This window comes from Oreochromis niloticus, linkage group LG7, assembly GCF_001858045.2.
Source record: "Oreochromis niloticus isolate F11D_XX linkage group LG7, O_niloticus_UMD_NMBU, whole genome shotgun sequence".
NCBI lineage: Eukaryota > Metazoa > Chordata > Actinopteri > Cichliformes > Cichlidae > Oreochromis > Oreochromis niloticus.
The window spans coordinates 48,830,906-48,855,700 of NC_031972.2; the positions used below are offsets into that span (position 1 = coordinate 48,830,906).

The 24,795-nt window shown below is 40.8% G+C and overlaps 1 protein-coding gene across 1 annotated transcript; it reads left to right on the forward strand.

The window, feature by feature from the left end:
- The first annotated feature begins 10,313 nt into the window (after nucleotides 1-10,313).
- Nucleotides 10,314-16,316, forward strand: LOC100699737 (probable G-protein coupled receptor 22). The gene is made up of 3 exons (XM_005450920.4): nucleotides 10,314-10,740; nucleotides 11,852-13,016; nucleotides 13,865-16,316. The coding sequence occupies exon 3, from the start codon at nucleotides 13,869-13,871 to the stop codon at nucleotides 15,165-15,167; it is 1,299 nt and encodes a 432-aa protein (XP_005450977.1). The 5' UTR covers nucleotides 10,314-10,740; nucleotides 11,852-13,016; nucleotides 13,865-13,868; the 3' UTR covers nucleotides 15,168-16,316.
- The last annotated feature ends 8,479 nt before the right edge of the window (nucleotides 16,317-24,795 follow it).

Below are 24,795 nucleotides of genomic sequence, written 5' to 3' on the forward strand. Positions count from 1 at the left end.
AACTAGTGCACAATTTCCTGTGACACTACCGGATGAAACTGTTGGATCACAGACTACAATTAAGCGCACGAAACAGGATGTGCATGTTAGAGTGCAAGCGGATGAGTCAGTCACTATGTCATGTAATGATGTACTGATTATATAGAAATATTTTGGCAGTCTACTTTAACGTGACTAATAGCAAAACATAGGAAAAAAAACAGCATCAAAATTAATAGCATCTTAAAAGAACAGACCGGACACCTACAAGCGAAAACACTTCAGTCACACACATCTGAGTGTTATTAAACTACGTGCTTTGACAGTGAGAAGTGCAGACAGTATTGACCAGCCCTGTCACCTTGACCCTGTGCCAGACAATCAAGGGCAGGAGCCCAGTATGCACACAGACAGGGCCCATACCCTACAGCTGCCACCCACGCAGACTGTCACACTCCTAAGCAGCAGTCATCTCAGTGAAACATGGGAGACTGGACTGAAATGCACCTGGTGTCACTGATGCTCTAAAAAGGCTAAATACTCTGCAGTGACACTGCAGTAATTCTGTGCAAGATAAATCGTCCACGCCACACCCGTCAGAGGTCGAGATCCATCCATCCCAAAATAAAATAAAGAACTCAATTCACAGCTAACGTCGTCTTTGCAGTAAGCAGCGGAAGATGAGCAGCCTGAATTTTACCCTATTTATATATAATTGACATCTATTTCATCCCATTCACACAGTCAAGAAGTAGGAGGAGTGAGAGCTGTCTTCATCCTTTTTTTTTGCACACATTGAGAACCTTTACATCTTGTCTTATGGATTAGAGGTTAGGTCGATTTTAATTCTTTACTTTTATATGATTGATAGGAGCCTTCACCAGCTTCACTCACTTGCTTCCTTGCTTTCACCAGACGAGCGGACATGCAGCCATGATACCATCCCTGCTGAGGCGTTCGGATCGGCATGTGGATTATGAACTGAGTCTAAGGAGGAGCCGAGATGCTGCGAAGATCCCCAAATGGTGTGGCATATGCAGACACAAAGGCTCTGATCTTTGTGCAACAATGGCTTGAGGGAGGCCTTATTGGTAGCAGGTGAAGAAGATGGGCACATCCTGGCTGACAGAGCCAAGGGAGTAGGCCATTAGTGGCGAACCGCTGACAAGAGTGGCCTCAATGACAAGCGGTGACTTGGCACAAGGCAAAAGCTAGCAGTACCTAATTATCGTTAGGCCCTACTAAGGAAAGCGAGAAAGAAGAAAGTATGCAAAGGCACAAGAAAGGGCAGGAGCAAAAATGGGAAATTCAAGGGAGAGAAGCACAGCAAAAAGGCTTGTGCCATACTGCCTGTGTCTACAAGGTGTAATATTGGAACCCTTCCCTGCAGGCAGTAGATTTTATTTATGAGGCACTTACAGTAAATGTAATTGAGAAAACAATTTCGAAGAGACAGAGTTGAAGGAGAAGGAGAGAAGAAGAGAAGAAAAGGACAAAAGTAAATTCCAACGTCCTTAGTGTTTTTTTGCTTGGGGCTTGACCACAGAGCAGTCCTCTTTGGCCTCGGTCCAAGTGTACCTTTGCAAAAGAAGGTACACATTAAAAAAGAAGGTGAAAGGAAAATAGTTCTCACATCCTCCTTGAGATTGATGACGAACAGGTGAACACAAGCCTGAATCTTATGGGTAGTGAAATCGTGTCTTTTCCCAGTTATTGAACAGTTTTATTGTTCTGGCTTGTGTTATGCTGTGGCGCTTATTGAAGAGCTTCAATAAAAGCTGTGATTTAATCTTTTTTATTTAATTTTTTTTTACAGCTATTACTCAACGGTTGAATATACAGGTGCCACCATTATGTAATCTTTGTCTTCCTCTCTCTCTCACTCTGTCATTTTGTGTCTCTCTCTGTCATAGTCAATCACCTGTCCTTCCCTGCTGTGCATAGATACGACCTTGGTACTCTGCCTGTGATTTGCAGTCCGGACGATGCAGCAGGTCAGTAGGGTTATAACCATAAAGTTGTAACTAGGTGAGGTCAGCTGTTTAACTTTGAGCAAGAAATTGGCGATTGTCCATCGAGTTTCTTCAATCCCCAATAGGCTCCGCAAATGCTGACGCCTGGGACGCATTCCTTGCTTTTTTTCTGCTGAACTGTGACCTCGTCACTGTTCTCTGTCACTGAGAATAACAGCTTTTTTTCCATCAGCCCCTCAGAAGTTGTCCATTTCCTGTTGCAGCATAACATCTGTTTACGTTAGCAATGTCAAAGAGTGTTGACCAAGGCGTGGGAACGCAAGGCGATGCATGTGGGACCCCCACGCGCTCACAGGGAGGTACGAGTGCAGTGAGAGCCTGAATCTTGGGGGAAGCACGTACAGGCAAACCACACACATTCTGCAGATAAACACGCAGATGCACACGTTCAGGCTCCTCCCTGCAGGCAGGCGGCCATCAGAGCAACGCAGTGCTTGTCATCTCAGCGTTTCATCAGGCCAAGCTGCTGCCCTTGGGAAATATGGCTTTTTTCTTAAACAGCCACTCTATATGAGCAAGCAGTTAAAGGACTTCAGTAACCAATTTGTTGTCATTGACTATTTAGTAACTGGTTTGGGGGATTTTTTTTGAATAGTCCATGCTTTGAATACACATCAGGACAAATTGATTATTTTTCAAGCATGCTTTGTGCAAAGGACATCTCAGCCCCAGAGGCTTGAAGTCGGTCTGCACACATCTTTGTGTCTGTTTTATTGTGTTTGTGTTATTACAAAAAAACAAAAACAAAACAGAATTCAAACAACTATTAATCCCTGTAGGTGCATTTTTTAAGCAGCTTGCTCTACATAGAACATAGTAACATTCACAAACATAACACTAAGTGACACTGCCAGTGCCCGAATTTTGTCGATGCCTTTGGCTTTCTGACTAACAACTAATACAAATCCAAATTTCTGTGCTCACTAGCCATCGGAGACCCACCACAGAGGGAAGTCCTTGTTTGAAACACACAGACAACAAAGATCATTAGACTCTGAAGGCCACAGCAACACTGGGTATCTTTGCTCGTTAGGAAGGGATGGAAAACATGTATACGATGTCATCTTTCCGAAAGGGATGATCACGAATATCATGTAAACATAACACTGCTCCAAAAATTTAAAAAACACTTTGAAAAACACATCAGATCTCAATGGGAGAAAGAAATCATAATGAGTATCTATACTGGTATGGACAATGTGTAAGAAATGAATGGATGCCAAACTGTTTGATGGAAATGAAGATTATCATCATACAGAGGGCTGAATTCAAAGGCAACACTGAAATGTAAAAAATAAATAAATAAATAAATAAATGCTTGTATGCATGCCTGACAACACCGGCGCATGCTCCTAATGAGATGACGGATGGTGTCCTGGGGGATATCCTGCCAGATCTGGGCCAGAGCATTACTGAACTCCTGGACAGTCTGAGATTCAACTTGTTGGAGTCGGATGGACGCAAACATAATGTCCCAGAGGTGTTTTATTAGATTTAGTGTGAGGGCTGGTCCCTGGTATCAGTTCCTTCATCCTCCATGAATTGCCTTGATGGACGGCCACATGAGGGAATTCTTGTGAACCCAGGACCCACTCCACTGCACTAAGGTTCTAACAATGGGTCCAGGGATGTCATCCTAATACCTAATGGCAGCCAGGGTGCTGTTGCCTAGCCTGTAGAGGTTTGTATCTGATCTGTAAAAGACCTTCTACAGCCCTGTCAGGGACCTCCAACTATAAGTCAAAGTCTTGTTTTTAATACAGACTGATTTTTCAAGAATCAACTATTGAGCATCAATATCATGAGAAATTTCATAGCTTAAGTATGAACTCTGCATTAATTTTGATTACCGTATTTTTCAGACCATAAGACACACCGGATTATGAAGCGCATTAAGCAAAACAAAACAGTCGCTCGGTCAGGCCTCTTCCGGGGCAAAGGGGGCCCTCGGGCCTCCGGCCTCGGGGCCTGCAACTCGGTTCACTCTGGCACAGCTGGCTGCCGGCAGAGCCGGCGGGCACGCCGGTGCAGCCCCCTCTGGCTTCTGCTCCGTGGCTACTGGGTGACCCCCTCGTCTGGGGATCTCCTCAGCCCTTCCCAGGAAGGTGGCACGGATGCCCCTCCGGTGGTACTCCTTGGGCTCTCGCACTCTGGGGCCTCTGGATGTCTGGAGCCTGGATCTCCTCCATGCCTGCTTCATGCCCTGGGGGATGGGGCTATGGGCCTCCACACCCTCTAGCAGACCGTTACATGGGGAAACCTTTTGTATACAAGCGCGTTGATCCACACAGGTGTGCACACGGGTGTTCACTGTTCGTAGACATAAACTACACCTTTCTTAGCTGCTACTTCAAAGCACATTGTGCGCTGTCTGTCCTGCGTGCTGCACAACAACTTTCAATATTTAGTATTTACTGCTGTTCACACTCAGCTAGATTAACGTGATGGTGTTGTGTTTAGTATGTTGCTTTGTTTTTGTTTGGGTTTTTTTTTGCTTGTCTTCTCTTCTTTTTTTCTCAACAGGTGATCCAGGAGATTTTTTTTTTTTTCTTTCTCTTTGTCTTTGTAAGTGCCCTTTCTCACTGTCCCTTTTCCCTTCTGTTTTTCTTTTCCTTCCTCTCTTTCTTTCTCCCTTTCCTATCCCCCAGTCATGTCTGTCCCATCTGTAACAACTGAAAATAAAATAAATAATAACAACAAAGTTTGATCAAATGGACCAATACGGCAATGCCATGATGATCCATTTGGCAAAATAAATCCATTTGGTATCCTTGTTGGTCTTCAGACAACAATTCTGATGGCTTAAGAACCAAATGGGACAGAGAGAAAAAAAAAACAAAACAAAAAAAAAACAGATAAGTCAAACTTCACGCAACACATTCTTCTTGCTTCTTCCACTTCCGTACCATTGATTCATTAATGTTGAATTCTCTCGCAGCTGCTCTGTTCCCATGTTTTTGCAGTATATTAATGACTAATCTCGTATTGTGGATGGATTATCTCAGTTGTTCTCCTGACTGAAGTTTGGTCTGTTTACAGCATCCCGCCATGCGATTGCATTTGTCCCTAACCATCAGGAACCCTCACGTTAACTTTTATCGAGTGGAAAAAAGTTAGCGTTCATCCTCCTGCTTTACTGTTATGCTAACATAGCTGTATCGCTAGCGATCACGTAGCACATCTTTATATACCAGCTAGCCCAACTTCAGCAACCCTACAAACGTCACTGCTGTTTAGTTTTCTGTCTGCATTTATGTCGGAAGTGATAGCAGAGCTGTACGTTTGAATTTTTTCAGAAATCTCTCTGTCAGAACATGCTATATCATGTTTAATTGGAAACTATCGAGCTAACTTTCTGCTAAGTTCTAAATTGAATTTAATAAATTCTGTTTTCATGGATGCCTGGATGTTAAACTTAATTGTTACACTAAGTAAAGCAGCAACGCTGGTCATTTTATTAAAGATTTAAGAATTTAGACAGTTTTTAACTCTCAGTGATGCCGCAGTGTTTGTTTGACTTTGTGACCTGAAACAGACGGAGTTTTGGACCCCAATTACTCCGCGAGGCTCCTGACTACGGCAGCCGTAATGCTCTGACAATCCATCAAGCGGTGTGGCTTCGTAGCTTACCAAAGTCATACTAGAACTTTTTTTGACAGATTTTTGAGCGCCGTGTACTACATAAAATCAGTTTGAGATCAGTAAGCACAACCAGAATTCATACATAAGGCGCACCAGATTATAAGGTGCTGTCGATTTTTGAAAATTAAGGGATTTTAAGTGCACCTTATAGTCTGAAAAATACAGTATGTTGAGTAAAAGAAAAAAAGATAGTTGGTACCGTAGATAATTTACCTGTTTTCTGATAATTCACTGGAGAAAACGCTCAGAAGTGCATGTGTAAACTTTCAAAAACTCATATCACTGTGTGGGATAGGTGGCTGGACAAATCAAGTTAGAGCATATGAAAAAAAATCTAATACAATCTTTTTTTTTTAACATGAACAAATTTGGAGTATTCAAGTCTTGTTTGATAATCTTTCAAATTCCTCTCTGAGGGTGGAAACAAGCCCACAGCACAAAGTGACAGAACAAGAACAAGAACATAACGCTATCAGATTGTGCTCAACTGTTTACAATCTGACACATTTTTGAAAAGAACAAAATACATTGGACCGAATTACAATGCAGAATAAAGATTAAAACCATTCAGCAGGTCATAACAGACGCCAAACAGATATGTGTTGTGTTTGTTTCATGAACAGAACAATCTTCAAAAAAATACTTACAGCTCAAACTACAGAGTTATACAAAGGCCCTTCTTTGTTATCAATTTACGAGCTCTCTAATCCTTTCAACTTTAAGTCCATGTATGGTTTCTGCCGCTACTGCTTCAAGGCATGCTTATACCTTCCCTCATCCTTCTTAAATGGATAGGTTTTCAACAGGGTTTAGGTCAGGGGATGATGCCACACCATGAATTTCTTTCTCCTTTTATTTCCATAGCAACCAAGAAGTCTTTTTTGTGCAGCATGGGATGGTGTGTTGTCCTGCATGATGATAATATTATTCTGGAAGATATCTTCTTTTCACACCATAGAAGAGATTCTAATGAGATATTTCCATTTCACTGGTCAATATTCCAGCAAGATCATCTGTCCGCCACCTCTTTGCTGACGTTGTAGTCTTGTTAGGGCTGAGTGGCAATTCACTGCAAATGTTTCTCTGTCTGGGTTTTGGTTACAAGTACCCAAAATGCTGGTTTGTGTTTCCTGCTGATGCCACTTTGCTGCTCAAGATGAGCTTTTTACAGCTGTTCCTTCAATACCATAGAAAGTATTTGTCTCTGTTCTCAATTGCTTACAAATCTTTTGACAGCTTCATGATCTCTCATTTTTAGGACATATTAATGGTTTTCGTGACTCCAGCAAGACACTCCACTCTTTCAAGCTTTTTATGTTCACAAAGTCATTTAATCCTCCTCATTATTCCATGAAAGATCGACTTTCATGAAGCAAACAACTCTCATTTTGCCAGTTTAATTTGTCACTCTAAGTGCTGATTGCACAACACGGTGGCTATTTAGACTAGCTCATCATTCAGCCCTCCTTGATCCTAAGAGTAAAAATAAGAGTTTGGCATTTGATTTCTCTCTGAAGCAAGGATTGATTAGTAATGAATAGGCAAATGAGGGATTTAAGCCATAGGTGGGAAGAATTTCCTACAACAAGGAAAGCAAATACAGGAGCAGCTCAGGAGACATCATTTTCCTTTCTCCTTTTCCAAATGACCGCCCATGTTCGCATGAGGCTAGAGCAGGAGCTCCTCGGGCTTTGTTAAAAGGGCAGTTTCCATAGATCAGGTGAGAGCAGACCAGTTTCGTTCTGGGACAAATCACAGTGGCACCAAATGGAGGTGCACAATGCATGCTGCAGGACAGAGATAAAAGTGAATGCGGTAGGTTTCTCTGCCCCATATCGCTTCCCTCCCTGTAATGCATGATTGCATGCTGATGTTTGGCATGCAAATTGTACACTTGTTATAAGACAGCCCCTGTCTGGCACATCTGCATCTGCTTCATCTGATGGGCTAAGGCCAGAGAGGGTCCTCTTCACAGACACATCACGCATTCTGTGCCAAGGAGGATCTTGCATAGGCGAAGATATTCACACATTTGAATATCTACAAAAACATGCATGCAGCATATCCATGGACATCTACAGGCACGCAGAGACTAAATAATAAAACTGCAGTGAATATCAGACAGTAGAGTATATGAGATGGAGCGAAAAAGCTCAATGAAATATTCATGGAAATGAAATACTAACCTTATCCTTTCTATTGATAGCTTTGAGAATGCATTTTTATTTGCAGCTACCTGTTCACAGCTATCACTCTCTAGATTTTTGCGAGAAAACAAATGATTTGGTGAAACTGTTTTCCCCTTGGCTTCCAATTTGGTTTACACTGAAGGAGCTGGCATTGGTACAGTGTCAAGCAGTGGATTCCATCAAGACACTCACTGCAAAGCTCACCACCTCACTTTCAACTAGAGTTCAGCAATATATAAAAAACAAATTTCAACCGGTGTCCGTCAGCCCAACATATATTTTGGGAGAAGTGTGCACTGCAACACTCATAGAAGAACATACAGAATCATCCACTAGAGTTCATTTTTGTTTAAAACTCGGCTAATGGAAGCTAACAGATTAGTGATGCCATGCATCCTGTAAATGATAAAATGAATGACAAATTCTACTAAACGTGTTTAATCTGAGTGTGAATCTGTTAGAGAAAACGTAGAAACACATAACTGCCTGAGCTGCAAGCTTATTAGCTCAGAAAAGACTTCCCATATCTCAACTGGTTTGTTACCATACAACGCCAGGTCTCTGTGGCACTACTAGTTTTACAGATTACACATTTCCATCGGTGTACAACTCTTTTTCAGCTCTAGCTCAACAGAATAAAAATGAAAGAGGCACCGCATTACATTGGCAAAATAATTCTTTACAAATAGTTGGCTACAAAAGTTTACCCAATCAAATGTCAGAAAATATTTAAAAACTGTCATCACAAGTTACCTTTTCACACCTGTGGTTTTCAAACCGAATCGGTGAACAACAATGTAAATTTGAAATTGAGCAATCAGAAAATCCTCACTTTTGAAACTCTCGAGCTTGTGAAATATTGACATAAAAGGAGAAGAAGATGCATGGATGGATACCTGATAGAGTGACTGATTTATTTGAAACTGGGTGCTGTAATTCATAGTCTTATTTAGACCTTTGATACCAAAAACTCTAAATGCCTTGAAAAGTAGGTGGCAGATGATAAAGTGCAATTACTACACTTACTGAGCACTTACCAACCCCTCTTTCTCCCTTAGCTCTTAACGCTGGATGCTGGAAGTGTTCCTGAGTCCGTGTTACATGATTGCATTATGTCATTTCTGTGTTAGATACACATTCATCCTACAAATGTCTCAATTCTACAACATCCAAGATGCTGAATCTGGATCTTCAGAGCACATGCCTAATAGGCTACTGTCTCCAATGTTATATTGACAAAACTATATTAACACAACTTTTGGATTGTGATATAGTGTAATAACACGACAAGAGTAGCCATTAAAAGATGGAAAAGAGGAGGCTATTAAGACAAATATTCAGCAACGATACCGAGATAAGCATTTACATATTCATTGACTGGTTTTAAGGGGCCTAAAGTGAGTGAAGAAAACATTTCCCACACCATCGCACCACAACCACAAACATGGACCTCTGATATAAAGCAGGTTGAAACCGCAAATTTATGCTTTTGCAAACAAGCAATTTATTAATTTTAGGTTTATTTTTAATCTTCAGCTGGCCAGTTTTGGTGAGCTTTTGCCCACCACAGATTTCTGCAGATTTCTTTTTTCACCATCGCTCATTGACCTCAAGGTTCGATATGCTGCGCATTCCCAGATTTTCTTCTCCTGAACGCATTTGTAAAGGTTTAATTTTGAATCTAAGTTTTCTGCGGGCTAATTGCTCTTTTCAAGTCACTATACAGAATGACAGTTGCCTTCATCTTCTTTACTGCAGGCTGTCAGGTACCAGGATGCCCTCTGACAATAACTGCACCTGACAAATGAGACTTGAAAAAGAAATAGAGGGTGGTCAACCTCTCACTGATCTGACAAAGCAACTTAATTGAAACTATCAATCAGAGCCCACAATACTCTATCCCCTGTTTCTGAATTCTACCTTTCCTGCATTATCTATTCTCCCACACGTAGCATCAAGAATTTACCTCTTCTCTATCAGTTTTGCTGTCTCTCATGCTCACTTGCACATGCATAATTAGACCTGTGCACAAAAATCAATGCTGAAATATTGCGTCTCTCTTCTGGCTCTCCATCCTCATCATTCCTTCCACGGTCTACAAGCGCATTATTTGTTCATTATATTGTGACAGAGCTAATTAATACATCATCCTGGATGCATTACCCCTGTTTTTGCTTCGAAAGTCTGCCCGGTTGCTTTTGAAGCAGGATGTGTGATTAGCGCAGTGACATCTAAAGTCCCTGTGCATAAGTGTAGTAGTTTTTTTTTTAATCCCGCGCTGTTCACTACAGGCTCACATGGAATGCTACAATCACTGACAGGGAAAGAGGAGAGCATCAGAACAAAAGGAAATACCTCCCCGTACCAGAGAGGAAAGAGTTAAGCCTATTACAGAAGACCAATCAGGACGGGGAGAGCACTGCAAACCTCCGCAGTAAGAGAGAGAGAGAGAGAGAGAGGGAGGGATCGAGGGAGTGAGGGAGAAAGAGGGGAGCAGAGCAGGAGAGAGATACCAGGAGTGTGATGGTTTGCACTCCTATCCTGACAGAAGGAGCGATCACAACAGAGAGTTGGGTGGCTAAAGGAGTTTTCACAGTGCGCATGGATGGATGAAAGTAAAATGGGCAAAAGAGGGAAAAAAGGGGAATCCCACCAACATCCATGTCAAGACTCATCTTTCTGGACTTTTTCTGTCTGGTACTCAGGAAGGAAAGAACATCTGTCAGTTGTGTGACCCTTCTATGTTCATCACTATTCAGTCCTGGATTCCTGCTGGGAGAAGCGAAAGAGAAAAACAGCAGCTTCTGTCAGTCGCTCCGAATTGTTGCAGAGGTGGAAGGACAGGGGACAGCGTGGTGAACAGACCAGCTCAGGAGCATCTGTGTTTACTCTGCATGGTGAGCTTTGCTGTGCTGTGATGGGGCACTCTATACTTATTGCTTTGATCTACAGCGCTAAGCCGAGCAGAGAGTATATGGCAGCAAAGATTAATCAGGGACCAAACATCTCTGTTAGAACAATTGTGCAGGATTAGAAACCACAAATATAATTTCCTGAACAGTTTCAGTCATAATGCATTTTTTGGAGGACTTTAATTGAGAAACATTTGGTTTTGCTTAAACCAATTAGTAGCTAAATAAAATCAATTCTGTTTTTAATGGGCAATTCGAGGAAGCTAATTGTCTAAAAGGCTTTTTCTTCTTTTTTTAATTTTATCCACTGCAATGTACGTGTATTCCACTGTGGGCACACTTGTGTCTTACTGCTACACACCTACTTACAAACAAGCACATGCTCTATGCTCTGTGATATAAGAAACTAAACATGAAATCTTGGTTGTTCACCTTAAAATTGTGCTGTATGTCTTGCGTGCTACAGAGGAACGATCATTTATGATGGCACTCTGGTATACAAGTAAAGGCATATCTCACTTTTGCAACCTTGGAGAGTGACAGACGTGTTCTTCCAGAGAGATTACATGGATCACATATCGAGGCAGGCGAGGAGGCATCCATGTCTCTGTGGCAAGTTTCCCAACGGATCGCACTCCACCAAAGCTTTAAGCAAGTCTGTGCCGTTGGTGAAAATGCAACAACAGCAATGTCACCAACACTGTTGTTGCACAAGTAGCATCCTAATAAGCATTTACCTATATTAATATGTACATGCATAACAAGAATGACAAGATAACGCTGCAGTTAATCTTGAATCTCAAACCGAACGATGAGATGTAAAATACTCCGTGGCTTTTGTGCATCCCTTTATTAGTGCTACTGTCTCATTCACCAAGTGCATCAGGTTCTGCACAGGAACACGATAAGACATCAGAGGCTTGCTGCTTTGTTAATGAGAATTTCTTTGTCGCCTCTCTACTGAGGATATGTCTACTTTCACTAATGCATCCCCCACACTTCCCTTTTCTTCTCCTTCTACTCCCTCTCTGTCCTTATCTTATTCTCGTTATTATCCATTTTCCTGTCCTCTCTCTTTTTCTCTCTGTCTCTTTAGGTCACTGTGAATGAAAGGTGTGGAACTGAAGGACATGTAGATGATACCGTTTACACATCTGGCCTCTTAAAGACTAATTATTGTCTGGGATCTCTTTACAAATCTAAAAGGCAATTTCTCTCTCTGGTGAACTGACATCCACTACCTCACGATAATGACCTTTGCCTGAATTGCAGACTCAAGCCCCCACCCCACCCCACCCCAGCCCTCCTGAGTACCTTTAAATACTGGTAATCACAAATGACAGTGTTCACATATGTCATTGTGACTGGATACACATACACTACAGTCATGCCATCTCCAGTGATTTAGGTTTCAGCATGTTGAGGGACAAACTGGAGATCTGTGCTCAGTCAATGGCAGCTGGAGCCAAGAGAACAGAGACTAATGAGAAAGGTAGAGATTGAAGGCCTGTTCCATTAGTACTCCCAGGGGAAGCATGGGCCTGTATGCTGGCCGGACACTCTGACCTCTCCCAAATACATGTGGGACATTACTGTGCTGTGCACCGGAAATATCTGCATGGCAGACAGACAACTGCGCTTCTTGGAGTACCAGACATGGATATGGATGTAACTATTTTCTTATACACACATATCTGACTGCTATTTTCTCACTGTATACAAAAGAAGCAAAAAGGCTCATGTTATGAGCAGTACATTTTAGCACTGCACTGGAAAAAGAGAGTCTGCGTTTCTTCGTTTTCTTGGTTGGCTGCGACTCTCCTGCCTGGGAATATCATGCGACTATAAACAGGAGGTGGCTCAGACATCTGATCCCTGCTCCGCTCATCTATCAGTTATCTCAGCATTACCAAATCAAACCAGAGATCTGAGAGAAGAAAAAAAAATCAGCCTAGAAGACATCAGCCTATGTTCCCCAGCATCCACTGGATACAGGTGGCTAATTGCTTAGCTTTCTTGCCAACAAGGTCAGAAAGGAGAAAAGTGACAACTCATTGACATCTTTGGTGAGACAGGTGGGGTTTTTCGGCCTCTCTGGGAGGGACTAGCAGTAAAAGGAAAAGCCTCGCTGGGGGCTCTAGTTGAACGGAAGCACTTTTCTACAAGCAATGTTTGGATGCGATGCTCGTCTCTGTGGATCTAACATGGACTCTATGGCCTGATTACACCGCTCTGGTATTCAGATAGTGCTGGAGGCAAGGGTAAATATTACAGAAACATTTGTTGTTCTCCATGTCATCTAATAACCATATTCAGATTTGACTAGGGTTGGCTAGATGAGTTTAATAATGCATGCACTAATAAGCTATTATGATTTATCCTAGAGTAAGATATAATTTTTCTTCTTCCTAACAACAATTTTATGACATTTCCAAATGCCAGCAGCTTTTTTTCTTTGATCCATTGATTAGCTTGAATAGACACTCGGTATTTTAATGTGCATCTCTAATAGCTGGAAGTCTGACAATGTAAACATCCCTGTTTGGCAGAGTCATCTTGTTATAAACTATAATTCATAATTTTGCAATTGAGAAAATGTGTTGAATAATAATTAGTTTAGTTAATAAGGAACATATAATGTGTTATAAAGTGTTATTCAGTAGATGCTCAGAACTACGCTGTGCCACAAGTAGGTTTTGACAAAACAACAATATACCAAGCAATCTTGAAACTGAAAACACTGGAATTCAGTCGAGGATTTCTGTGATATGTCTCCGCTGTAGATGCAACAGCCTGAAATAGGACTGTGAAAAGCACAAAAGTAAGAGATCACTGAGACAGTATAGTTACCAAGGAGTCATGCCAATCACGTAGTGAGACAATCTAATCTGCAGGGCATAACAGGAAAGAAAATCATTGCTCTATTTAAGTGTGTGCTCTCTGTATTTCTCATTTAAATGCTGATGCTTCCTTCTTACTGGATAACTTCATCTGATAAGAGTTATCACACAAGTGTTAAATGGAACTTCCCAGAGATGCACAAACAAAAACCCCTCATTTCCTTTTCCACTTCATAAATATTGTTTTTTTTTTCACTCCCTACACACAGGATAATGTGCCCTGAAAAAGAAGCCACCATGAGCAACGTCACGGTCACCGACAACACTGAGCCCATCAGCGGCACCATGAGTCCGGCGACCCCCAGCCTATATCCTGTTAGTTTTCAGGTCTCTCTGACAGGCTTCCTCATGCTAGAAATCCTGCTTGGCCTGAGCTCCAACCTCACTGTGCTTGCCCTTTACTGCATGAAGTCAAACCTCATTAGCTCCGTCAGTAACATCGTCACTATGAACCTCCATGTGCTGGATGTACTGGTTTGCTTGTGCTGCATCCCACTCACCATTGTGGTGGTCCTACTCTCCCTGGAAGGAGACACAGCCCTCGTCTGTTGCTTCCATGAAGCCTGTGTTTCCTTTGCTAGTGTTGCCACTGCTGCTAATGTGCTGGCCATCACCCTTGATCGTTACGACATCTCTGTCAAACCAGCCAACAGAGTCCTGACCATGGGTCGTGCCCTGGCCCTGCTGGCCACCATCTGGGTGCTATCCTTTGTTAGCTTCCTTGTACCCTTTATTGAGGTGGGCTTCTTTGCTCAAGGCTACACAGAGCGGAACCAGACACTGGTGGAGAACGTGGTCCCCACTAACCAGTACTACAATGAACTTGGCCTCTATTACCACTTGCTTGCTCAGATTCCTATTTTCTTCTTTACTGCAATTGTCATGCTGATCACCTACTCAAAGATCCTGCAAGCGCTCAACATTCGCATTGGTACGCGTTTCCATGCTTCACAGAAGAAGAAAGCTCGCAGGAAAAAGCGTCTGTCCATGACAACCATGACAACACAGCAAGAGACCACGGACGGCTCACAGAGCAGTGGCACCCGTAATCCCACGCTGGGTATGCGAACCTCCGTCTCCGTCATTATTGCTTTGCGCAGGGCGGTTAAACGTCACAGGGAAAGACGGGAACGCCAAAAGAGAGTTTTCAGAATGTCCCTCCTCATCGTGTCTACTTTTTTGCTGTGCTGGACGCCCATCACGGTACTAAACACAGTAATCCTCAGCGTGGGCCTCAGTGACCTGATGGTCAAGTTGCGACTAGGCTTCCTGGTCATGGCTTATGGGACAACTATCTTTCACCCACTACTCTATGCCTTCACAAGGCAGAAGTTCCAGAAAGTCTTGAAAAGCAAGATGAAGAAGCGAGTGGTGTCAATAATTGAGGCGGACCCTACCCCCAATAACGCTATTATTCACAACTCTTGGATTGACCCAAAGAGGAACAAAAAGGTGACGTTTGAGGACAAAGACGCCCAACTGAAATGTCTATCTTCAGAGAATGTGGAGTGAAGGAACTTATCATCTTATCAGCAAATACAGTCAAAGCAGCTAAAACTGACATCAGGTCAAGACGAAAAAGGGAAAATGTTAATCCAAAGCAGTAATGTAAATGTTATGGGCAGTAGAACATACAACAACACCAGTTAGATTATTTATTACTATTTATTGAGAACAAAACTAGGTTTCATAGATATACTGTTTACTGTACTGTAGATATTGCATGGCTTTTTGTATCAGTAGCAACATGAATAACATTGTGTACATACAAATACATGTACAGAATAGGGTAAACAAAGTATATATATATATATAGAGAGAGAGAGAGAGATAGAGAGAGAGAGACAAAGACATAGAAATTGTTATGTAAATGTATATTTATAATAAATTTTGTGTTCACTCGTATTCTCCCCTCCCCCAAGTAAAATGTCTGTGACTGTGTAACAGCTGTGAGATTACTCCCATTCATCACTGTGCAACTTGTTCTGACACCAGACCCTGATATCACCAGTGACCACTGACCTTATTGCCTGGGAACCCTCTAAGGGAAGAGCACTCACACTTAAATGAGACAATAAGCGTGAAGACACACCAAAACACACACAGGTCAAATGTAATGTGGAAACACAGGTATTGGAAGTTGTGGATGTTTTGTTGCTTTAGCTAAAAAAAAAAAAAGGTAAAAAAAACTTTGAGATTGCCGCTCACAAACACCGCTTTTATAGTTGACAAAGACCAAGATCACATTTCTCAGGCGCAACAGAACGCCACGGTTCTCATCATCACGTCTGACATAAAAACAGATGTTATGAAAAATCTGTTTCGCATTAGCAGTCACCTCTTTGAGCCAAATGGAAATTCTACAGTTGCCTTATTTTCGTTTTGTGGCAGAACAGGAGACTGTGACAGTGACGAGCACATGCTGAACACGCTGAATGAATGATCAGCAAGCACTGTGTTTATTTTCGATGGCACAATAATCCACAGATAACGTTTCAATACGCAAGTTTCTTAACCGAAGGGAAATTGTTGTATTATCGAATTGTCTGTGCTTAATAACAGCAGCCAAACGACAATGCTCTCCAAATAAGCAAATCCGTGACTGTAATAAAGGATCACTGCAAATATCATGAAGGAAAATAAAAGATTTTGTTTACAATACACAACAATGAAGTTCTTCTTCCATGCTTGTGTGTAACTACCAGTAGTGCATGCCTTTGATTGTTTGTCAAAGAAAAAGGACGGTAAATGTGTTTTTATTTTTCAGCTGATAGATTATGATGCAGCCAGCTTTGTATTTTTGGCTCAACTTGTCTAGTTGACACATTTGCCCTAAATAACTCAGAATAATTTATTCATTCAGCTGCAGTTCTGAAGTAAAAATCTACAGGAAAAAAAAATACTGTCATCTTATTACATTTGATGTGCACTCTAATACCAAATCTGGATACAGAGTAACAATATTCATCAGCATGTAAAGCCACCCTCAGCTACTGTGGCAGTCTACTTCATTTCAATCCCAGGGTCAAGAATTAGACTCTATCTGTGATGTGGATACAGGCATCGCATTCCCATGCATACATGAAGATACACACAAATTCATTTCCATTTGTTCCCATGGTACATCTCTGTAATGAACTTCTCACATGCGTGCTGTTGCTGCATCAGGTATGGTAGAAAACTGAAGAGCCCTTTAAATCCTGAGAGCACAGTTGTGTTGGCTACCTGAGTGATTACACAACCTCGATCAGATGCCTCTCTAGCTGTCGGCGTCTGGTTTGTAGCACAGCAGAAAGGAGTGATATGGGAATATTGATGCAGGCGAGGTTCTTTATGGCTCCCACTGTTAACAAGCAGTGTGGATTTCATGGTGCCTTGAGGGCACATTTGTGATTGAGAGTGGAGATGGGAACACCGCCAGCAACAGATTAGCTGACAGGGCAAAGAAAGTGACCTACAAGATGGCACATTTAGCCAGAGGATAAAGCTAAGATGAATATGTATACAAGTCTGAATTTTACGAGACAAACTTCCAAGGTGAGGCATCAGAAATAAGTCTATACATTTATATGGGCATACAACAGTGAGACACAATAACCAACAGGATTATCTTCCTGGAAAACACGTGAATTAGATCTGTGCTCAAATGCCGGGTACTATTCTAAACTTCATCAGTGCTGCTGGAAAAAAAATCATTTTTATTGATTCCCTCCTAAAATTACCTCTCAAAGACCAATACAATTTATGTTAACTAGACTCTGAGGTCACAGTTTGTTTTCGATCCACAAATGCAGCCACACTGGAGAGAAACAAACAAGCCAAAAAAAGGTCTCGTAAACACACCAACATATCCTGATGCGCTGGGTAATGTATCAGTTCCCTTGATGTTACTTCCTGCACACACAGAAATGTGTGAGTACTGGGTACATCATTTAATGGCAATGCTAATTCCATTATTTGCATTATTTCAATTATTTGTCACATACTGACCTTAAAGGGCCTACTTGGTTAGACTTCTGTTGTGTTTTGTAGCTTCTTGCTCCCATTGCCAGCTGTTTTAAAGTCAGGTCACTTTTTCTACTACGCTAACCAGCTGACATCTTACTTATACATTAGTTTGACTAGTGGCAAAAATCTTCACAAAGTCTACTACAGGTTAGTGTTAATGGCCTGTATTGTTTGCTGTCGCCACAAATGAAAGCTGCTTTGCTGGTCTGGAAGTTTTACTATCTACTTAATATCTAATAATATGTAATTATTATTTTGTCACACTGTAGCCCATGTCATAGAAAAAATGGAAAGGGTGTAGCGGTGTATTAAACCAAATCAATTGCCGCTCTTATTTTGAAAAAACATTGCATTATTAAACTCTCCGAACTATCCCAACTAAGACCTTTTTTATTGATATGATGTTGTTACAAACACCATGACTATAACAGAGGAGAAAAGATGCTTCTTTGCAAAGGCTCTTCTCCGGTGCAACTGAAAAATGAACTACAGTAATGTGTAAAATCAAGCTTTGTGTCTCTTGTCAATATAGTTGGCATTTTTCAGACTGACCTTTTTGAGCCGCATTTTCCTCATTCATTTCTCGCGCTATAAAATTGTTTTAACGCTTCATTTCCTCTGTGGCAACAAAACATATTGCACAAGCCTTCAGAAAAGTCAGTTTTATAAACTGGGATAGCAAAACACTTTGAGTGCTGACCATAGGTTGAAAATTAAAGATGGATGTAGCCACTCTGGCGTCACATATTGGTTAGTGGAACACCATGCCAAGCCTTAAGCAGGAGGACAGCTGTCATAAGGGGCAGATCAGACTGATAAAAGATCCACACTGCTCGCTAGTATCATAACGACTTGTCAATCACAAAAAAATATCCTGCTTCATACTTCGCTTTGACTCTAATGGGGGTCATAGGTTACAAAATAAACATCATAACACTTGAAACTAGAGAACAAGATGAAAAGTTTTCACGTCATTCTTTAATACAATTCTTCTATTTACCATTATGTTTTACTTTTTTGTTTTTCCTAGAGGTCAGCTTCTGCTGTGCAAAAAGTCTCATGCCACTCCTCATTTCTCTACATTTTGCTAGCAAAATAGGAAATATGTGGAACTATTTATTGCAACATATACAAGCATACGTGGAAATATGGCCGCCGGTCCCAAACCATGACAGAGCCTTCACTGTGTTTTACTGATGGCTGTGGGCACTCACTGTTATACCTCTTTTCTGACCTCACCTTGACAGTGACCCTGAAACTGAGACCATTTCTGTTGAGGCAAGCATTAAATTGATAAACTGAAGGGCCAGATGTATTTTTCAGGTCCTGTGCCAGTTCTTTCCTGTATTTTTTCCTATTTCTTAAGGACATGACTCACTGATACTGTTCATCTGCTGCAGGTAGTTTTGCTTAGGTTTGCTACTTTGTGTTTTTCCTTCACTTGTCCAATTTCCTCACATATTTTAAGGATACACTGCACCCCATGCCAAGATATGCCAAGTTTCAGCTAACAGTTCATTTGGAATTCCCTTTGTTTGTGCAAAAATACTATTTTATGTCTGTCAAACAGTTATTTCTGGTCATTTTTTGCCGATTAAGCTAAAGTAATGGGAACAAATGGTGTGTTTTTGCAACGGGCTGCTAGTAACAAAGTGCCTAAAGATACAATTTAAAACTATATTTTGGTTCTTTGCTAAATTGTCTGTTATGTTTTTGGCCACAATGGTTCATTGAGTTAAGGATTTCTTTTTTCATGTCAGTGTTAAGTGGCTTAAACAATAATAATATTTGCTTTAAAAATGGTACAAGGACTGGACTGAAAACGAATGAAAAAAACAGCCAAAGTCCAAAGAAAAACCTGATCTGCAGAAAGCCTGGAGAACTATTGCTCAGGACCACTTCTTAAAATGACAGAAAGAAAGTCTGGAACCTTGAGAGCAAAATATCAAGAAATGAGGGGTGATTCAAGACTTTTGCACAGTACTATACGTCTATATTTTATATGCAGTTGCTCACCAGCAGCATTTAAACCACAGATACATCTTAATCCCTTCACACTTGCAGTAAAACGCCACATTACACTGATACACTCTATTCAAACAGTAGGCAATGCTTTCAACATAGTTGTCTTAGACCTTGAATATATGACACACTCCACTTTTTCAAAACCAATTTAAAAAGATTTTTTTGTCTTATTTATGGATTAAAGTAGTTAAATATTGTCTGTGAAGGTTCTCAGTCATCCAGGTCATCGTAGTCAAAGGAGTTAGCAAAGAAAAGCGTCTGGACTTCTTTAACTTAAAGAAGTCCAGACGCTTTTCTTTGCTAACTCCTTTGACTAGTTAAATATTATTGTGAAGCCCTTTCTTACCTAACACAAAATCAAAACGGCAACATTACAATTATGAATAACGTTCTTTGGGCATTGCTTGCTAACAGAGCTGTGATTTTTTTTCCTTTAATTGTTTTGTTGTTTTTGTGCATTAGTTTGTAGTGTTTATCTCTGTAATTGTTGCAAAAACAAAAGGATGAGTGTCTTACACATTTCTTTTGGTTTTAACATATTGCAGGCATTTGTTAGTGGAAAAGAGTTCAGTCTTAATAAAGACAACTATTGTGGAACATCTTTTGTCTTGGGCTCATCTATAACAATCAAATCTTTTTGAATATTTTTTCCCAGACCATATGTTTCTAAGATATACTGAAAATGTGCAGAGCCTTTAGTTACATTGTAAAAAATCTTTTCTGGTTGTGAGGTGGTGACCCGTGTCAACAATTGTGCCTTCATCTCATTATTTTGTCTAAATGTAATTACTTTTAAAATCTGATCAACATCTTTTGTCCATTGAAGAAACCAAACATAAAAGAAGCAAAGAAAAACAAACAGTCTCAGTCGTTCTCCATTTAGCTTGGAACTGATAAGCTTGGGACTGCATGCTGAATCACCCAGGTAAATAAATCCCCAAAAGGTTGATTCTGTTCATCTGGACGTAGCGTCTTCAGTGGGAGAAACGTTTCGTCACTCATCCAAGTGACTTCTTCAGTCTCAGCTGACTGCAGGTTTCTCCAACCTTATAAACAGTACATTGGCACAATGACTGAAACCAGCCCACTGAATGAACAATGGGCTGTGAGGTCAGTTCCTTGATCATTAATATGGAAATTGTCATGACCATTGATCAAAGACCACTGATCAATGGCCATGAGTACCATTCACAGAGAGCTGGGGAATGGCTACAATGGTGTGATTGCATTAATGCATTGATGAGTGACGAAATGTTTCTCCCATTGAAAACGCTACGTCCAGATGAACAGAATCAACCTTCTGGGATATGTTAGATAGCTCAGCAGGTGCCACTACAACTCTAACTTATGATGACCAACACACACAATACAACACATGCTTGATATTTAAGCATTTCTGTAGTTTCTTATTTAGCAGCACAGTTAATATCAAAGGGTCAGTGATGCTTCACTGAGAGCCTTATAATAATCACTTGACCCCAGTGAGTCCTTGTCTTTTTCCTCTGTCCCTCTCGTCTGCAGTCCACATCCAGGCTGCAGCTTGCTGCTGTCCCTATCACATGCATTATGTCCTTCCATCCCTTGTTCAATGGCCGCCTCTCTCCGACAGCCATCCCCAATTCAGATGGCATCTCTTCGGGGCTCCTCTCTATCTAGCAGCAGACACAGAATAAAAGCCTGGGAAATCACATTACTCTGTCCGTATGGAGCCTCTATTGCATTAGGTCAGCGAACACTCAACTGTAATTCTGCTACTGTAGAGAAGAAGAAAGTGTATTGAGCACACCAGCCAGCACAGTTTGACAAATCGTTGCTTGTGGTCATTTTCCAAATGTTACTCTCACCAAGCCACATTTAGTGAGATGGAAGGACACTTTATAGAGTTGAAAGATATATGACTCTGATAAAAACCTATAATCTCTGTACAAGAAAATCTATGGCTGAGATATTAAAGAAAAGAAGAAGCAGGAATTAAAGGCAGACAGATACAATGGAACATAACCTCCACCTGACATGACCTTAATGGCATCATTGATACAGAAAAAACATGAAACACTGTCTGCCTTTTAAACAGTGCTGTGCAGATCAGTATTCCCTTGTTGTTATCAGCAGAAAGCAGACACTTAATGAGACAAGTGCTCATCTCTAAAATCCACTGTATGTCAGAGAACAAAGAAATCCAGAGGGGTAAACATGGATAAGCAACTTGGATACATGCTAAATAAGAAACTACAGAAACGCTTATTTATCAAGCATAGTTATTAAGACTCATGGATTTGCCATTACGTTGTGAAATCTTTCTCATCCTTCAGTCTGACTAGACAAAAAGGGCTGACTAGCACATTCTTATCATTCCGAACCAAAATTGTGAAGGACAAAAAGAAGTCACAAGTTTTGCGCTGACATGGCTATATGCCCGGTCTGAGTGTGTCTGTCTGCACCTGCCAGTCAGAAACCAATTGCATGTGCACATGTGTGTCCACCATTCATCTATTCAGCATTGTGTGCACCCTAAATTCATGAGTGTATATGCCAGCATGTGCTGCTATGCCCATATAATGTGTGCACAAAGCCACATATCAGTCCAAATGTTTATCAGGCAATGACAGAGTGTCAACCACTGTGTGTGAGAAGGTAGACAGCAGAGAGAAAATTGCTGCCCTCCAGTTCTCCTCACAGTGATGACTGCTGTCTGGTGATTATACACCAGTCTCCTCCCCCCTCATGGAATGATATCAGTGGGACCTCCATAACAAAGCTCACTAACAGAGCCCGGCATCTTAAATTTGGCACGATGCAGTTTGCATTCAGTGCAGACATGATTGGCAACTGCATTTTAAATTTAGATTCTGCTGGATTTCAAGTGTCCCGGTGTCACAACAGAGTTGCAAAATTTCAGTGGTTGTGGTAAACTACACACAGGTGTAGTGTTTGTCGAGCTGGGAATACCCAATATCTTTCTTTGCCTAAATAAAGTGCTTTGCTAAAAGTGTACACTTTTAGTCCATATTTATTATAAAAATGTGCATTGTATTGTTAACATAACTAAAATGGTCTCTGTTTCTGAAACAAATATGCACCAAGCAGTATCATAGGTAGGTGAATGATTGGTTGACAGTTTTTAATCATGCATCTAGCCAGATGGAGAGGCAGAAGAGCCCAACAGAGTGGATTTTTTTGGGCTGTCTTCAAGTTATAAATGACTACATCCATATGGTCTGTCTGATATCATCGTGTTTGTGTTGTTATGCATAATACTGTTTGTCCAGGATCAACATTGCATCTGACCAATTACATTGTCATAGCTTTGCAACTTGGGGAAAAAAAAACCTGCCGATGAAATTCAAAAAAGGGGCGGTTGGGGTTGGGGGGTTAGGATGTGATTGTGTTTAGGGTTAAGGTTACAGGGCTATAGTCAGGGTTAGGTTTAAGGTTATGGGGTTAGTGTTGTGGTTTACTGTGTCGTGTGACGCGTTTTTGCAAATCTATGACATCACTGCAATGTGATTGGTCACTCACAATGTTGAACCTAATCCAACCTATTTTGTTGATCCAGGAGCAGCACCAACATGATGATATCAGATCATGCACATGCGTATACCCCTCAACATTTGTATATACGTACAATATGTTATGTCACTGTTTCCAGCGTTGTATTTCCAAAGCTAGTTATCAGCTACAGCCTGCTATTCACAGTTCAGCAGACAGCACTGAACTTTATCATTTCACAAACTACGCTGCAATACAATCTTTATATTAAATCAATCATATTACATCAGTAGAAACAACATAGATTGATAATTCTCTGTTACTACTTCTGTGATCAAAATAAATGGTTTTGTTTTCAGAAATTCTGTCATTTTTTTTTACGTTTTCAGTTAGCAAAATAAAGACGATGTACAAAACCTTTCGATCCTCAAATTATAGTGTTCTCCATCCTTGCAGAACTATCATTTCTTGCTTATTAACTATAACTAGCATTTCGTTAGATTTTTTAGGAACGTTACATTAAATCTATCAAATCACACCTTTTGAGTTTGTGTCAATGTGTGAAGGAGAAAAAATGTTACAAAAGAACAACACAAAATGCATGCTCTGTGAAATTGTCTGTTTTTCTTTTGTTAAATTATGCATTATTTTTCCGTATCAGGCTTGAAATTGTGTGTATGCATAGCTGAATTATCCTATGCGTCACTAATGCTCATTTTCTCCCTGCATTGTTGTGTGGATAAAGGCGTCTATTTTTACATAATTTCAATCCGGTTGCACATTTTTTGGACTCCACCAATCTCATAAAGTCTTTTAACTTTGCAAACATTTATATTTAACTATAAATATAAAGATTGTAGCTTTGAACCAAGACTGAGACAGTGGCCTGTGTCGTTAGCTTAGTGGAGTCTATGACTTTCACATTCAGTGCCCATAATAGTTCAGATTGTGACTTTGGCACTTGGATAGCTGTATGCAAATGAGACCACAGTTCTGTGTCCAGTGTCTTTAAAATACTAAAGTCTAAAGCAAACACAACAGAGGTCAAGTAAAAGTTCTGAGAGCCCCCCAAATAGTTGGTTGATGAGTTTGGATCACTCGTGGCTTTTGACTGCAGTAAGATTTCTACACCTGCAAATGTAGGCTGAATGTTGATGCTGTAATTGAGTTGATTTAATCAGTTGTTATTGATGACAATAGGCTAGCTAAGAAATTACACCTACACCTACACCTGAGAACAGAAATATGAACATAACACCAACTGTGGCTGTTAGTGTAGAAAGCAGTGTACTGGGGAAAAATAAAAATCTTTGTAGTTCCCAAAGCAAAAGCTCTCAGGGAGTCGTGTGAAATGTGCCTCAGAATTGTTTTTCAGCAAAGGTAAGGAAATGCTGACTTTGGCTTGGGATGACAGGAAATTGAGGCAGGAAAGTACGCTTTTAAGGAAATCCAAAGCCCGAATGACACGTCCTTGTGTAAGGACACAGAGCTGGGGGAGACAATACCCTGGATTTTGTGAGGCTGGCGTGGCTCTTCAATATTGCATCAATGACTCTCAACATGTCCCATTTAACAAAGCAATCTCAGAGAGAACTGAAATCATCAGCCTGATAACAAC